Genomic DNA, 16,346 nt, shown 5'->3' with positions numbered 1-16,346 from the left:
CCTTAAAGGGCATAGAGGCATGGGGTGGTTGGGTTGGGAGGGTCCTTGAAGGTCATAGAGACAGGGGATGGTTGGGTTGGCAGGGTCCTTAAAGGGCATAGAGACATGGGATGGGTTGAAAGGGTCCTGGAAGATCATAGATCCCTGCCTGGGAAGGGGGGATTGGAAGGGTCCTAAAAGGTCATGGAGCCATGAGATGGTTGGATTGGACGGGTCCTTAAAGGGCATAGAGGCATGTGGTGGTTGGGCTGGGGGGGGGTCCTTGAAGGTCATAGAGATATGGGATAGTTGGGTTGGAAGGGACCTAGAAGATCATAGAGTGATAGGATGGGTTGAAAGGGTCCTGGAAGATCATGGAGCCATGGGATGGTTGGGTAGGAGGGGTCCTTGAAGGTCATAGAGACATGGGATGGGTTGAAAGGGTCTTTGAAGATCATAGAGCCATGGGATGGTTGGGTTGAAAGGGTCCTTAAAGGGCATGGAGCCATGGGATGGTTGTGTTGGAAAGGTCCTAAAAGGTCATGGAGCCATGAGATGGTTGGATTGGACGGGTCCTTAAAGATCATAGAGCCATGGGATGGTTGGGTTGGAGGGGTCCTTGAAGGTCATAGAGACATGGGATAGTTGGGTTGGAAGGGACCTAGAAGATCATAGAGCGATGGGATGGGTTGGAAGGGTCCTTGAAGATCATAGATCCCTGGGATGGTTGGGTTGGAAGGGTCCTTAAAGGGCGTAGAGCCATGGGATGGGTTGAAAGGGTCCTTGAAGATCATAGATCCCTGGGAGGGGGGGATTGGAAGCGTCCTAAAAGGTCATGGAGCCATGAGATGGTTGGATTGGAAGGGTCCTTAAAGGGCATAGAGGCATGTGGTGGTTGGGCTGGGGGGGGGTCCTTGAAGGTCATAGAGATATGGGATGGTTGGGTTGGAAGGGACCTAGAAGATCATAGAGTGATAGGATGGGTTGAAAGGGTCCTGGAAGATCATGAAGCCATGGGATGGTTGGGTTGGGAGGGTCCTTGAAGGTCATAGAGCGATGGGATGGGTTGAAAGGGTCCTTGAAGATCATAGATCCCTGGGAGGGGGGGCTTGGAAGGGTCCTAAAAGGTCATGGAGCCATGAGATGGTTGGATTGGACAGGTCCTTAAAGATCATAGAGCCATGGGATGGTTGGGTTGGGAGGGTCCTTAAAGGTCATAGAGCCATGGGATGGTTGGGTTGGAGGGGTCCTTGAAGGTCATAGAGACATGGGATGGCTGGATTGGAAGGAACCTGGAAGATCATAGAGCCATGGGATGATTGGGTTGGAAGGGTCCTTAATGGTCATGGAGCGATGGAGTGGGATGTGTTGGAAGGGTCCTTGAAGATCATAGATCCCTGGGAGGGGGGGATTAAAAGGGTCCTAAAAGGTCATGGAGCCATGAGATGGTTGGGTTGGAGGGGTCCTTAAAGATCATAGAGCCATGGGATGGTTGGGTTGGAGGGGTCCTTGAAGGTCATAGAGACATGGGATGGTTGGGTTGGAAGGAACCTGGAAGATCATAGAGCCATAGGATGGGTTGAAAGGGTCCTGGAAGATCATGGAGCCATGGGATGGTTGGGTTGGAAGGGTCCTGAAAGGTCATAGAGCCATGGGATGGGTTGAAAGGGTCTTTGAAGATCATAGAGCCATGGGATGGTTGGGTTGAAAGGGTCCTTAAAGGGCGTAGAGCCATGGGATGGGTTGAAAGGGTCCTTGAAGATCATAGATCCCTGGGAGGGGGGGATTGGAAGGGTCCTAAAAGGTCATGGAGCCATGGGATGGTTGGGTTGGAAGGGTCCTAAAAGGTCATGGAGCCATGAGATGGTTGGATTGGACGAGTCCTTAAAGATCATAGAGCCATGGGATGGTTGGGTTGGAGGGGTCCTTGAAGGTCATAGAGACATGGGATGGTTGGGTTGGAAGGGACCTAGAAGATCATAGAGCGATGGGATGGGTTGGAAGGGTCCTTGAAGATCATAGATCCCTGGGATGGTTGGGTTGGAAGGGTCCTTGAAGGTCCAATTTGTAGATCCTGTTCCCTTGCGGGTCCTCTTCCCAGGGCTCCCCTCTGAGTCTGGCCTTAATTACCAATTTCCCATGGATTAACCCTTGATTACCAATTAATTACCCACGGATTGATCCCTAATTACCAATTTCCCGTTGATTGGCCCATTAATTACCCCACGGGCTGACCATCCATTCATTGGCTCACAGCACCCCTGGGTGCTCCTGGTGCTCCAGCCCTGCCCTCAAACCCATCAGCTCCAGCTGTGGGTCACCCTGTAATGGGCTGCCTTAATTACCTCACGCTAATTAGCAGTGTTCAGCCCAAGCAGTGTTCAGCTGCGGTGGCTGACGGCCGGGCGGCGTTCATTCGGAGGTAATGAGGAGGAACGGCGCTAATTGTGAGGAGCTGCTGATTGTGAGGAGTTGCCGTGCTGGGAATGGAGTTCCGCCGCGTTAATGAGGTTAATTAGGAGGTGGGAACTGCGCGCTGTGAGCGATGCACCTCCGGCCCTGCAGGGGGCGTCACATCGGGCGGCGCGACCCCTCGTTTCCCATCAGTCCCCCTCCAGACCCTCCCCTTCCGGTCGCCGTCCTCACCCGATTGGTCCATCTCCACGTTGCTCCCCGCTCATTGGCTGTTCTCCGCGGAACTTCCCGTGGTTGCTAAGCAACTCTCGGCCATTTGAGGCCCGCGCAAGATGGCGGCGGAGGCGGCCCTGGAGGAGCTGACGGTTCTGCTGGGCCCCTCGGCGGGCGCCGCGGTGCGGGCGGGCGCGGCGGAGGCGGCGTTGGCGCTGTCCGGCGACCCCGAGGGGCGGCGGCTCCTGGCGGCGCGGCCCGAAGCACTGCGGGCTCTGTTGGGGTTGGCGGAGGTCTCAGGGCCTGAAGTCGGGCCCGGGCCCGGCGCCGCGCTCCGCTGCCTCCAGAACGTGTCGGCCGAGGCCGAGGCCCGAGAGCCGCTGCTGGCCGCTCTGCCCGCCGTGCTGCGTTTGTTACCGGCCGGCCCGGCCTGCGGCCTGCTGGCCAACCTGAGCCGGGAGCGCGGAGCGGCCCAACGGGTCCTGAACGGCCTCGAAAGGGAGAACCGGGCCGGCGTGGAGGCGCTGCTGCGGGCGTTGGAGGGGCCTCGGCCGCCGCCGCCGGAGCTCGCGGCTCTGCTGTGTAACCTCAGCGGGCTCCCCGAGGGCCGCCGGGCGCTGCTGGAGCGCTCCCGGTACGTGGGGGGTACCGGGATGGGGGGGGGGTGTGGGGCTCGGGGGGGCGCTGAGGGTCCTCAGCCCCGCAATTCCCGCAGGTGCGCCGTGCGGCGGCTGCTGCCCCTCGTGGGGGACGCGGAGAGCGCCGTGCTGAGGAGGGGGGCGGTGGGAACGCTGAGGAACTGCTGCTTCGAGCACGGTGAGGGGGGGGGAAGGGGCTGCTGGGGGGGGGGGGCTGCTGTGAGGTGGGGGGGGCAGGGGGCTGCTGTGAGGGGGAGAGTGGGGGGGAGGGGGCTGCAGTGGGGGGGGTGTTGTGAGGGGGACGTTGTGAGGGGGGCGGAGGGGGCTACTGGGGTGGGGGGGGCTGGAGGGGGCTGCTGTGGGGGGGGGAGGCAGCTGCTGTGAGGAGGGGGTGCTGTGGGGGGGGCAGGGGGCTGCTGTGAGGGGGAGAGTGGGGGGGGAGGGGGCTGCGGTGGGGGGAGTGTTGTGAGGGGGCGGGGGGGGCTGCTGGGGGGTGGGTGCTGGAGGGGGCTGCTGTGGGGGGGGGAGGCAGCTGCTGTGAGGAGGGGTGCTGTTGGGGGGGGGCAGGGGGCTGCTGTGAGGGGGAGAGTGGGGGGGAGGGAGCTTCGGTGGGGGGGGTGCTGTGAGAGGTTTGGGGGGGAGGGGGGCTGCTGTGAGGGGGGGTAAGTGGGGGCTGATATGATGGGGTGGGGGGATGGGGCTGCTGGGGGGTGGCTGCTATGATGGGGGTGTTGGGGGGGAGGGGGCTGCTGGGAGGGGGGGGGTGCTGGGGTGGAGAGGAGGGAGCTGCTGTGAGGGGGGGTGCTGTAAGGGGTTTGGGGGGTGAGGGGGCTGCTGTGGGGGGGGTGCTTTGGGGGGGAAGGGGCTGCTGTGAGGGGGTGGGGGTCCTGTGGGGAGAGAGGGGGCTGATGTGAAGGGGGGTTCTGAGAGGGAGTGGGGAGGGGGAGGAGCTGCTGTGAGGGGGAGGAGGGGGCTGCCGTGAGGGTGGGGGAGGGCAGGGGGCTGCTGTGAGGTGGGGGGGGGAAGAGGGGTGGGGGTGCTGAGAGGGGGTGGGGGGGCAGGGGGCTGCTGGGGGGAGGGTGCTGAGGGGGGATGGGGGGTGCTGTGAGGGGTCTGCTGTGGGGGGGCGGGAGGCAGCTGCAGTGAGGTGGAGGGGGCTGCTGTGAGGAGGGGGTGCTGGGGGGGGGCAGGGGGCTGCTGTGCGGGGGAGAGTGGGGGGGAGGGGGCTGCGGTGGGGAGGGTGTTGTGAGGGGGGGGAGGGGCTGCTGGGGGGTGGGGGGGGCTGGAGGGGGTGCTGTGAGGGGGCTGCTGTGGGGGGGCGGGAGGCAGCTGCTGTGAGGAGGGGGTGCTGTGGGGGGGCAGGGGGCAGCTGTGAGGGGGTGGGAGGGGCAGGGGGCTGCTGTGACGGGGAGAGTGGGGGGGAGGGGGCTGCGGTGGGGGGGGCGTTGTGAGGGGGGGAAGGGGCTGCTGGGGTGAGGGGGGCTGGAGGGGGCTGCTGTGGGGGGGAGGCAGCTGCTGTGAGGAGGGGGTGCTGTGGGGGGGCAGGGGGCTGCTGTGAGGGGGTGGAGGGGACGGGGGCTGCGGTGGGGGGGAGAGTGGGGGGGGGGTTGTGGTGGGGGGAGTGTTGTGAGGGGGGCGGGGGGGGCTGCTGTGGGGAGGGTGCTGCGGGGGGATGGGGGCTGCTGTGAGGGGGCTGCTGTGGGGGGGGGGAGGCAGCTGCTGTGAGGTGGAGGGGGCTGCTGTGGGGGGGCAGGGGGCTGCTCTGAGGGGGAGGCTCTATGACCTTTCAGGACCCTTCCAACCCATTCCACTCCACGTCTCTATGAGCTTTCAGGACCCTTCCAACCCATCCCACTCCATGTCTCTGTAACCTTCAAGGACCTTTCCAATCCATCTCACTCCATGGCTTTGTAACCTTCAAGGACCTTTCCAACCCATCCCACTCCATGTCTCTATGACCTTTCAGGACCCTTCCCACCCATTCCACTCCATGGCTCTAGGAGCTTTTAGGACCTTCGAACCCCTTCCACTCTATGGTTCTATGACCTTTTAGGACCCTTCCAACCCATCCCACTCCATGGCTTTGTAACCTTCAAGGACCTTTCCAACCCATCCCACTCCATGTCTCTATGAGCTTTCAGGACCCTTCCAACCCATTCCACTCTATGGTTCTATGACCTTTCAGGACCCTTCCAACCCATCCCGCTCCATGGCTTTGTAACCTTCAAGGACCTTTCCAACCCATTCTACTCCACGTCTCTGTGATCTTTCAGGACCCTTCCAACCCATCCCGCTCCATGGTTCTATGATCTTTAAGGACCTTTCCAACCCATTTCACTCCACGTCTCTGTGATCTTTCAGGACCCTTCCAACCCATCCTACTCCATGGCTTTGTAACCTTCAAGGACCTTTCCAACCCATCCCACCTCCATGTCTCTATGACCTTTCAGGACCCTTCCAACCCATTCCACTCTATGGTTCTATGACCTTTCAGGACCCTTCCAACCCGTCCCGCTCCATGGCTTTGTAACCTTCAAGGACCTTTCCAACCCATTCTACTCCACGTCTCTGTGATCTTTCAGGACCCTTCCAACCCATCCCGCTCCATGGTTCTATGATCTTTAAGGACCTTTCCAACCCATTTCACTCCACGTCTCTGTGATCTTTCAGGACCCTTCCAATCCATCCTACTCTGGGGTTCTATGACCTTTAAGGACCCTTCCAACCCATCCCCCTCCATAGTTCTATGATCTTTAAGGACCCTTCCAACCCATCCCACTCCATGGCTTTTTAACCTTCAAGGACCTTTCCAACCCATTTCACTCCATGTCTCTATGACCTTTCAGGACCCTTCCAACCCATTCCACTCCATGTCTCTATGAGCTTTCAGGACCTTTCCAACCCATCCCACTCCATGGCTCTATGACCTTTTAGGACCCTTCCAACCCATCCCACTCCATGTCTTTGTAACCTTCAAGGACCTTTCCAACCCATCTCACTCCATGGCTCTATGACCTTTCAAGACCCTTTGAACCCATCCCACTCCATGTCTCTATGAGCTTTCAGGACCCTTCCGACCCATCCCACTCCATGTCTCTATGACCTTTTAGGACCCTTCCAACCCATCTCACTCCATGGCTTTGTAACCTGTTTACCTTCAAGGACCTTTCCAACCCATCCCACTCCATGGCTCTATGACCTTTCAGGACCCTTCCAACCCATCCCGCTCCATGGCTTTGTAACCTTCAAGGACCCTTCCAACCCATCCCACTCCCTGGCTTTGTAACCTTCAAGGACCTTTCCAACCCATTTCACTCCATGGCTCTATGACCTTTCAGGACCCTTCCAATCCATCCTACTCTGGGGTTATATGACCTTTAAGGACCCTTCCAGCCCATCCCACTCCATGTCTGTATGACCTTTCAGGACCCTTCCAACCCATCCCACTCCATGTCTCTATGAGCTTTCAGGGCCCTTCCAACCCATCTCACTCCATGGCTTTGTAACCTGTTAACCTTCAAGGACCTTTCCAACCCATCCCACTCCATGGCTCTATGACCTTTAAGGACCCTTCCAACCCATCCTACTCCATGGCTTTGTAACCTTCAAGGACCTTTCCAACCCATCCCACTCCATGTCTCTATGAGCTTTCAGGACCCTTCCAACCCATCCCGCTCCATGGCTTTGTAACCTTCAAGGACCTTTCCAACCTATTCTACTCCACGTCTCTGTGATCTTTCAGGACCCTTCCAACCCATCCCACTCCATGGCTTTGTAACCTTCAAGGACCTTTCCAACCCATTTCACTCAATGGCTCTATGACCTTTCAGGACCCTTCCAATCCATCCTACTCTGGGGTTCTATGACCTTTAAGGACCCTTCCAACCCATCCCACTCCATGTCTCTATGAGCTTTCAGGACCTTTCCAACCCATCCCACTCCACGTCTCTATGACCTTTCAGGACCCTTCCAACCCATCCCACTCCATGTCTCTGTAACCTTCAAGGACCTTTCCAACCCATCCCACTCCATGGCTTTGTAACCTTCAAGGACCCTTCCATCCCATCCCACTCCATGTCTCCATGACCTTTCAGGACCCTTTGAACCCATTCCACTCCATGTCTCTATGACCTTTTAGGACCCTCCCAACCCCTCCCACTGCACGGCCCTATGGCCGTCGTGCCCCCCATCTCACCCCATTGCCCCCCACAGAGCACCACGAGTGGCTGCTGAGCGACGCGGTGGATCTGCTGCCCTCTCTGCTGCTGCCCCTCGCCGGCCCCGAGGAGATCCCCGAGGAGGAGATGGAACGTGAGTGCGTGTCAGAGCACGGGGGGGACGTGGGGCTGGGGGTTATGGGGCTGGGGGGTCATGGGGCTGGAGGTCAGGGGTTGTGGGGTTATGGGGCTGGGGGGCTGTGGGGTTATGGGGCTGTGGGGTTATGGGGCTGGGGGTCAGGGGTTGTGGGGTTATGGGGCTGGGGGGCTGTGGGGTTATGGGGCTGTGGGGTTATGGGGCTGGAGGTCAGGGGTTGTGGGGTTATGGGGCTGGGGGGCTGTGGGGTTGTGGGGCTGGAGGTCGGGGCTGTGGGGTTGTGGGGCTGTGGGATTATGGGGACTGGAGGCTGTGGGGCTGTGGGGTTATGGGGCTGGAGGTCAGGGGTTGTGGGGTTATGGGGCTGGGGGGCTGTGGGTTTATGGGGCTGTGGGGTTATGGGGCTGTGGGGTTATGGGGCTGGAGGTCAGGGGTTGTGGGGCTATGGGGCTGGGGGGCTGTGGGGTTGTGGGGCTGGAGGTCGGGGCTGTGGGGTTGTGGGGCTGTGGGGTTGTGGGGCTGTGGGATTATGGGGACTGGAGGCTGTGGGGCTGTGGGGTTATGGGGCTGGAGGCTGTGGGGCTGTGGGGTTGTGGGGCTGTGGGGTTATGGGGCTGTGGGGTTGTGCGGCTGGAGGTCAGGGCTGTGGGGTTGTGGGGCTGTGGGGTTGTGGGGATGGAGGTCAGGGCTGTGGGGTTATGGGGCTGTGGGGCTGGAGGCTGTGGGGCTGTGGGGTTGTGGGGCTGGAGGTCAGGGCTGTGGGGCTGGGGGGCCGTGGGGCTGGGGGGTAATGGGGCTGGGGGCTGTGGGGCTATGGGGACTGGAGGTTGTAGGGCTGTGGGGCTGGAGGCTGTGGGGCTGGGGGGTTGTGGGACTGGGGGGCCGTGGGGCTGGGGGGTAACGGAGCTGGGGGTTGTGGGGCTGTGGGGCCGTGGGGCTGGGGGGTAACAGGGCTGGGGGTTGTGGGGCTATGGGGACTGGAGGCTGTGGGGCTGTGGGGCTATGGGGACTGGAGGCTGTGGGGCTGTGGGGTTATGGGACTGGAGGCTGTGGGGTTATGGGGCTGTGGGGTTGTGGGGCTGGAGGTCAGGGCTGTGGGTTTATGGGGCTGGAGGCTGTGGGGCTGGGGGGTCATGGGGCTGGGGGGCCATAGGGCTGGAGGCCAGGAGCTGTGGGGTTATGGGCTGTGGGGTTGTGGGGCTGTGGGGCCATGGGGCTGGGGGCTGTGGGGCTGGGGGCTGTGGGGCTATGGGGACTGGAGGTTGTGGGGTTGTGGGGCTGGAGGCCAGGGGCTGTGGGGTTGTGGGGCTGGAGGTCAGGGCGGTGGGGTTATGGGGCTGGAGGCTTTGGGGCTGGGGGTTATGGGGCTGGAGGTCAGGGCCATGGGGCTGGGGGGCCATGGGGCTGGGGGGTAACGGGGCTGGGGGCTGTGGGGCTATGGGGACTGGAGGTTGTGGGGTTGTGGGACTGGAGGCTGTGGGGCTGGGGGGTTGTGGGACTGGGGGGCCGTGGGGCTGGGGGGTAACAGGGCTGGGGGTTGTGGGGCTATGGGGACTGGAGGCTGTGGGGCTGTGGGGTTATGGGGACTGGAGGCTGTGGGGCTGTGGGGTTGTGGGGCTGGAGGCTGTGGGGCTGTGGGGTTATGGGGACTGGAGGCAGTGGGTTTATGGGGCTGTGGGGTTGTGGGGCTGGAGGTCAGGGCTGTGGGTTTATGGGGCTGGAGGCTGTGGGGCTGGGGGGTCATGGGGCTGGGGGGCCATAGGGCTGGAGGCCAGGAGCTGTGGGGTTATGGGGCTGTGGGGTTATGGGGTTATGGGGCTGTGGGGCTGTGGGGCCATGGGGCTGGGGGGTAACGGGGCTGGGGGCTGTGGGGCTATGGGGACTGGAGGTTGTGGGGTTGTGGGACTGGGGGGGCATGGGGCTGGGGGGCCATGGGGCTGAAGGCCAGGGGCTGTGGGGTTATGGGGCTGTGGGGTAACGGGGCTGGGGGCTGTGCGGCTATGGGGACTGGAGGTTGTGGGGCTGGGGGGCCATGGGGCTGGGGGGTAACGGGGCTGGGGGCTGTGGGGCTATGGGGCTGGAGGCTGTGGGGCTGGGGGGTCGTGGGGCTGGAGGTCAGGGCCGTGGGGCTGGGGGGTAATGGGGCTGGGGGCTGTGGGGCTATGGGGACTGGAGGTTGTAGGGCTGTGGGGCTGGAGGCTGTGGGTTCATGGGCCTGGAGGTCAGGGCTATGGGGCTGGGTTGCCATAGGGCTGGAGGCTAGGGGCTATGGGGTTATGGGGCTGGGGGGCTGTGGGGTTGTGGGGCTGGAGGTCAGGGCTGTGGGTTTATGGGGCTGGAGGCTGTGGGGCTGGGGGGTCATGGGGCTGGAGGCTGTGGGGCTGGGGGGCCATAGGGCTGGAGGCCAGCGGCTATGGGGCTGGGGGGTTATGGGGCTGTGGGGTTGTGGGGCTGGAGGCTGTGGGGCTGGGCGGTCATGGGGCTGCGGGGCCATAGGACTGGAGGCTGTGGGGTCATGGGGCTGGAGGCTGTAGCGTTATGGGGCTGTGGGGTCGTGGGGCTGGAGGTCAGGGCTGTGGGTTTATGGGGCTGGGGGGCCGTGGGGCTGGGGGGTAATGGGGCTGGGGGTTGTGGGGCTATGGGGAGTGGAGGTTGTGGGGTTGTGGGGCTGGAGGTCGGGGCTGTGGGGTTGTGGGCCTGTGGGGTTGTGGGGCTGGAGGTCAGGGCTGTGGGCTTATGGGGACTGGAGGCTGTGGGGCTGTGGGGTTATGGGGCTGGAGGTCAGGGCTGTGGAGTTATGGGGCTGGAGGCTGTGGGGCTGGGGGGTCATGGGGCTGGAGGCTGTGGGGCTGGGGGCCATAGGGCTGGAGGCCAGCGGCTAGGGGGCTGTGGGGTTATGGGGCTGTGGGGTTGTGGGGCTGGAGGTCAGGGCTGTGGGGTTGTGGGGCTCTAGGCTGTGGGGCTGGGCGGTCATGGGGCTGCGGGGCCATAGGACTGGAGGCTGTGGGGTCATGGGGCTGGAGGCTGTAGCGTTATGGGGCTGTGGGGTCATGGGGCTGGAGGTCAGGGCTGTGGGTTTATGGGGCTGGGGGGCCGTGGGGTTATGGGGCCATACGATTGGAGGCTGTGGGGTTATGGGGCTGGGGGGCCATGGGGCTGGGGGGTAACGGGGCTGGGGGTTGTGGGGCTATGGGGAGTGGAGGTTGTGGGGTTGTGGGGCTGGAGGTCGGGGCTGTGGGATTATGGGGCCGTGGGGTTGTGGGGCTGGAGGTTGGGGCTGTGGGGTTGTGGGGCTGTGGGGTTGTGGGGCTGTGGGGTTGTGGGGCTGGAGGTCAGGGCTGTGGGCTTATGGGGACTGGAGGCTGTGGGGCTGTGGGGTTGTGGGGCTGGAGGCTGTGGGGCTGTGGGGTCATGGGGCTGGAGGTCAGGGCTGTGGGGTCATGGGGCTGGAAGCTGTGGGGCTGTGGGGCTGGAGATCAGGGCTGTGGGGTTATGGGGCTGGGGGACTGTGGGGCTGGGGTGTAACCGGGCTGGGGGCTATGGGGTTATGGGGCTGGAGGTCAGGGCTGTGGGCTTATGGGGACTGGAGGCTGTGGGGCTGTGGGGTTGTGGGGCTGGAGGCTGTGGGGTTATGGGGTTATGGGGCTGGAGATCAGGGCTGTGGGGTCATGGGGCTAGAGGCTGTGGGGCTGTGGGGTTGTGGGGCTGGAGGTCGGGGCTGTGGGGTTATGGGGACTGGAGGCTGTGGGGTTTTGGGGTTATGGGGCTGGAGGTCGGGGCTGTGGGGTTATGGGGCTGTGGGGCTGTGGGGTTATGGGGCTGTGGGGTTATGGGGCTGGAGGTCAGGGCTGTGGGGTCATGGGGCTGGAGGCTGTGGGGTTTTGGGGTTGTGGGGCTGGAGGTCAGGGCTGTGGGGTTTTGGGGCCATGGGGTTATGGGGCTGGAGGCTGTGGGGTTATGGGGTTATGGGGCTGGAGGTCAGGGCTGTGGGGTTATGGGGCTGGAGGCAGGGCTGTGGGGTTATGGGGACTGGAGGTCAGGGCTGTGGGGTTATGGGGCTGGAGGCTGTGGGGTTGTGGGGCTGTGGGGTTATGGGGCTGGAGGCTGTGGGGTTATGGGGTTATGGGGCTGGAGGTCAGGGCTGTGGGGTTATGGGGCTGGAGGCAGGGCTGTGGGGTTATGGGGACTGGAGGTCAGGGCTGTGGGGTTATGGGGCTGGAGGCTGTGGGGTTGTGGGGCTGTGGGGTTATGGGGCTGGAGGCTGTGGGGTTATGGGGTTATGGGGCTGGAGGTCAGGGCTGTGGGGTTATGGGGCTCGAGGCTGTGGGGTTATGGGGTTGTGGGGTTGTGGGGCTGTGGGGTTGTGGGGCTGTGGGGTTATGGGGCTGTGGGGTTTTGGGGTTGTGGGGCTGGGGGGTCGGGGCTGTGGGGTTGTGGGGCTGGAGGCTGTGGGGTTGTGGGGCTGTGGGGTTGTGGGGCTGTGGGGTTATGGGGCTGTGGGGTTATGGGGCTGGAGGCTGTGGGGTTATGGGGTTATGGGGCTGGAGGTCAGGGCTGTGGGGTTATGGGGCTGGAGGCTGTGGGTTGTGGGGCTGTGGGGTTATGGGGCTGGGGGGTTTTGGGGTTGTGGGGCTGGAGGTCGGGGCTGTGGGGTTGTGGGGCTGTGGGGTTATGGGGCTGTGGGGTTTTGGAGTTGTGGGGCTGGAGGTCGGGGCTGTGGGATTATGGGGCCGTGGGGTTGTGGGGCTGGAGGTTGGGGCTGTGGGGTTGTGGGGCTGTGGGGCTGTGGGGTTGTGGGGCTGGAGGTCAGGGCTGTGGGCTTATGGGGACTGGAGGCTGTGGGGCTGTGGGGTTGTGGGGCTGGAGGCTGTGGGGCTGGGGGGTCATGGGGCTGGAGGTCAGGGCTGTGGGGTCATGGGGCTGGAAGCTGTGGGGCTGTGGGGCTGGAGATCAGGGCTGTGGGGTTATGGGGCTGGGGGACTGTGGGGCTGGGGTGTAACCGGGCTGGGGGCTATGGGGTTATGGGGCTGGAGGTCGGGGCTGTGGGGTTTGGGGCTGTGGGGTTATGGGGTTATGGGGCTGTGGGGTTTTGGGGTTGTGGGGCTGGAGGTCGGGGCTGTGGGGTTATGGGGCCGTGGGGTTATGGGGGCTGGAGGCTGTGGGGCTGTGGGGTTATGGTGCTGGAGGCTGTGGGGTTATGGGGTCATGGGGCTGGAGGTCAGGGCTGTGGGGTTATGGGGCTGGGGGGCCGTGGGGCTGGGGTGTAACTGGGCTGGGGGCTATGGGGTTATGGGGCTGGAGGTCGGGGCTGTGGGGTTATGGGGCTGTGGGGTCATGGGGCTGGAGGTCGGGGCTGTGGGGTTTTGGGGCTGTGGGGTTTTGGGGTTATGGGGCTGGAGGTCGGGGCTGTGGGGTTATGGGGCTGTGGGGTTTTGGGGCTGTGGGGTTTTGGGGTTATGGGGCTGGAGGTCGGGGCTGTGGGGTTGTGGGGCTGTGGGGTTATGGGGCTGTGGGGTTTTGGGGTTGTGGGGCTGGAGGTCAGGGCTGTGGGCTCATGGGGTTGTGGGGCTGTGGGGTTGTGGGGCTGTGGGGTTGTGGGGCTGTGGGTTATGGGGCTGTGGGGTTTTGGGGTTGTGGGGCTGGAGGTCAGGGCTGTGGGGTTATGGGGCTGGAGGCTGTGGGGTTATGGGGCTGTGGGGTTGTGGGGCTGTGGGGTTATGGGGCTGTGGGGTTTTGGGGTTGTGGGGCTGGAGGTCAGGGCTGTGGGGTTGTGGGGCTGTGGGGTTATGGGGCTGTGGGGTTGTGGGGTTGTGGGGTTGTGGGGCTGTGGGGTTTTGGGGTTGTGGGGCTGGAGGTCAGGGCTGTGGGGCTGTGGGGTTATGGGGCTGTGGGGCTGTGGGGTTGTGGGGCTGTGGGGTTGTGGGGCTGGAGGTCGGGGCTGTGGGGTTGTGGGGCTGTGGGGTTATGGGGCTGTGGGGTTATGGGGTGGAGGTCGGGGCTGTGCCCTGCAGGCTGTGCCCCCCCTGAGGCCGTCCCCCCCCCCTTGCAGGGCTGCCCCTGCAGCTGCAGTATTTGCCGGAGGACAAACAGCGCGAGCCGCTGCCCGACCTGCGCACAATGCTGCTGGAGGCGCTGCTGCTGGTGGGCGCTGTGCCCTCACTGATGGGGGCTGCTGATGGGCCGGGGGGGGGCGTGGGGCTGGGGGGGATCTGGGGGGCCGTGGGGCTGGGGGAGGTTGTGGGGCTGGGGGGGGTCGTGGGGCTGGAGGCCAGGGGCTGGAGGGGATCTGGGGGGCCGTGGGGCTGGGGGGGGTCGTGGGGCTGGGGGGGATCTGGGAGGTCGTGGGGCTGGGGGGGTCGTGGGGCTGGGGGGGATCTGGGGGGCCGTGGGGCTGGGGGGGGTCGTGGGGCTGGGGGGCCGTGGGGCTGGAGGTCTGGGGGGATCGTGGGGCTGGGGGGGTCGTGGGGCTGGGGGGGATCTGGGGGGCCGTGGGGCTGGGGGGGGTCGTGGGGCTGGGGGGCCGTGGGGCTGGGGGGGGTTTGGGGGGCCATGGGGCTGGGGGAGGTTGTGGGGCTGGGTGGTCGTTGGGCTGGAGGCCAGGGGCCATGGGGCTGGGGGAGGTTGTGGGGCTGGGGGGGAGGTCGTGGGGCTGGGGGGTCGTGGGGCTTGGGGGGTCGTGGGGCTGGGGGATCGTGGGGCTGGGGGGTCATCCGGCTTGGGGGGGCTGGGGGGCCGTGGGGCTGGGGGGGTCATGGGGCTGGGAGGCTGTGGGACTGTGCGGCTGGGGGGGGGGTCGTGGGGCTGGGGGGCTGGGGTCTTGGGGGGCTGGGGTGTTATGGGGCTGGAGGCCAGGGGCTGGAGGGCTGGGGGGGCCGTGGGGCCAGGGGGGGCCATGGGGCTTGGGGGGCCATGGGGCTTGGGGGGTCATGGGGCTGGTGGAGCTGGGGGGCTGGAGGTCAGGGGCTGGGGGGCCATGGGACTGTGGGGCTGGGGGGTCGTGGGGCTGGGGGAGGTCGTGGGGCTTGGGGGGTCGTGGGACTGTGGGGCTGTGGGGGATCGTGGGGCTGGGGGGTTGTGGAGCTGGAGGCCAGGGGCCATGGGGCTGAGGGAGGTTATGGGGCTGGGGGGGCCATGGGGCTGGGGGAGGTTGTGGGGCTGGAGGCCAGGGGCCATGGGGCTGGGGGAGGTTGTGGGGCTGGGGGTTATGGGGCTGGGCTGGGGGAGGTCGTGGGGCTGGGGGGTCATCGGGCTTGGGGGGCTGGGGGGCCGTGGGGCTGGAGGCCAGGGGCTGGAGGTCTGGGGGGGTCGTGGGGCTGGGGGGTCGTTGGGCTTGGGGGGTCGTTGGGCTTGGGGGGCCGGGGGGCTGGGGGGGGTCTGGGGGGCCATGGGGCTGGGGGAGGCTGTGGGGCTGGGGGGGGGTCGTGGGGCTGGGGGGGCTGGGGGATGAGGGGCTGGGGGGCTGGGGTCTTGGGGGGCTGGGGTGTTATGGGGCTGGAGGCCAGGGGCTGGAGGGCTGGGGGGCCGTGGGGCCGGGGGGGGGGCGTGGGGCTGGGGGGGGCGTGGGGCTGGGGGGTTATGGGACTGGAGTGTTATGGGACTGGAGGGCTGGGGGAGGTCGTGGGGCTTGGGGGGCTGGGGGCCGTGGGGCCGGGGGGGGCCGTGGGGCTGGGGGGTTGTGGGGCTGGGGGGCCATGGGACTGTGGGGTTGGGGGGTTGTGGGGCTGGGGGGGGTCGTGGGGCTGGGGTGGGGGCCTTGGGGCTTGGGGGGTCATGGGGCTGGGGGGTCGTGGGGCTGGAGGCCAGGGGCTTGGGGGGTTGTGGGGCTGGGGTGGGGGCCTTGGGGCTTGGGTGGGGTTATGGGGCTGGGGGATCCGTGGGGCTGGGGGGTCGTGGGGCTGGGGGTCATGGGGGGGATCGTGGGGCTGGGGTGGTCGTGGGGATGAGGGGGGTCGTGGGGCTGGGGGAGGTTGTGGGGCTTGGGGGGCCGTGGGCTGGGGGGCTGGGGGGCTTGGGGGGCTGGGGGGTCATGGGGCTGGAGGCCAGGGGCTGGAGGGCTGGGGGGTTGTGGGGCTGGGGGAGGTTGTGGGACTGGGAGGCCATGGGACTGTGGGGCTGGGGGGTTATGGGGCTGGGGGGGCTTGGGGGGCTGGGGGTTTGTGGGGCTGGAGGGCTGGGGGTTGGGGGGTCATGGGGCTGGAGGCCAGGGGCTGGAGGGCTGGGGGGGGGGGTCGTGGGGCTGGGGGGGTCGTGGGGCGGGGGGGGCCGTGGGGCTGGGGGGGGTCGTGGGGCTGGAGGCCAGGGGCTGGGGGGTTATGGGGCTGGGGGGGCCATGGGGATGGGAGGCCGTGGGGCTGGGGGGTTGTGGGGCTGGAGGGCTGGGGGGGCCGTGGGGCTTGGGGGTCTGGGGGGTTATGGGGCTGGGGGTCAGGGGCTGTGGGGCTGGGGGTTTGGGGGGTCATGAGGCTGGAAGCTGTAGGACTGGGGGCCAGGGGCTGTGGGGCTGGGAGCTATAGGGTGGTGGGGATGTGGGGCTATGGGGCTGGGGGCTATAGGGTGGTGGGGATGTGGGGCTATGGGGTCGGGGGGCTGTGGGGTGGTGGGGATGTGGGGCTATGGGGCTGGGGGCTATAGGGTGGTGGGGATGTGGGGCTATGGGGCTGGGAGCTATAGGGTGGTGGGGATGTGGGGATGTGGGGCTGGGGGCTATAGGGTGGTGGGGATGTGGGGCTATGGGGTCGGGGGCTATAGGGTGGTGGGGATGTGGGGCTATGGGTTGGGGGCTATAGG

At 65.3% G+C, this 16,346-nt stretch overlaps 1 protein-coding gene across 2 annotated transcripts in view; it reads left to right on the top strand.

Annotated features, from left to right (window-relative positions):
- Nucleotides 1-2,707: 2,707 nt before the first annotated feature.
- HGH1 (HGH1 homolog) overlaps nucleotides 2,708-16,346 on the top strand; it is a 28,316-nt gene continuing 14,677 nt past the window's right edge. For both annotated transcript variants that reach the window (XM_040696152.2, XM_040696151.2), the window contains exons 1-4: nucleotides 2,708-3,241; nucleotides 3,323-3,423; nucleotides 7,458-7,556; nucleotides 13,609-13,700. In XM_040696152.2, coding sequence (XP_040552086.1) covers nucleotides 2,727-3,241; nucleotides 3,323-3,423; nucleotides 7,458-7,556; nucleotides 13,609-13,700 — 807 coding nt within the window. In that variant the 5' untranslated portion in view covers nucleotides 2,708-2,726. The remainder of the gene's footprint in view (nucleotides 3,242-3,322; nucleotides 3,424-7,457; nucleotides 7,557-13,608; nucleotides 13,701-16,346) is intronic.

Source organism: Gallus gallus, chromosome 2, assembly GCF_016699485.2.
Source record: "Gallus gallus isolate bGalGal1 chromosome 2, bGalGal1.mat.broiler.GRCg7b, whole genome shotgun sequence".
In the NCBI taxonomy this organism is placed as follows: Eukaryota; Metazoa; Chordata; class Aves; order Galliformes; family Phasianidae; genus Gallus; species Gallus gallus.
The sequence above is the reverse complement of the archived record's forward strand: the minus strand, read 5'-3'. Positions and strand labels throughout refer to the sequence as shown.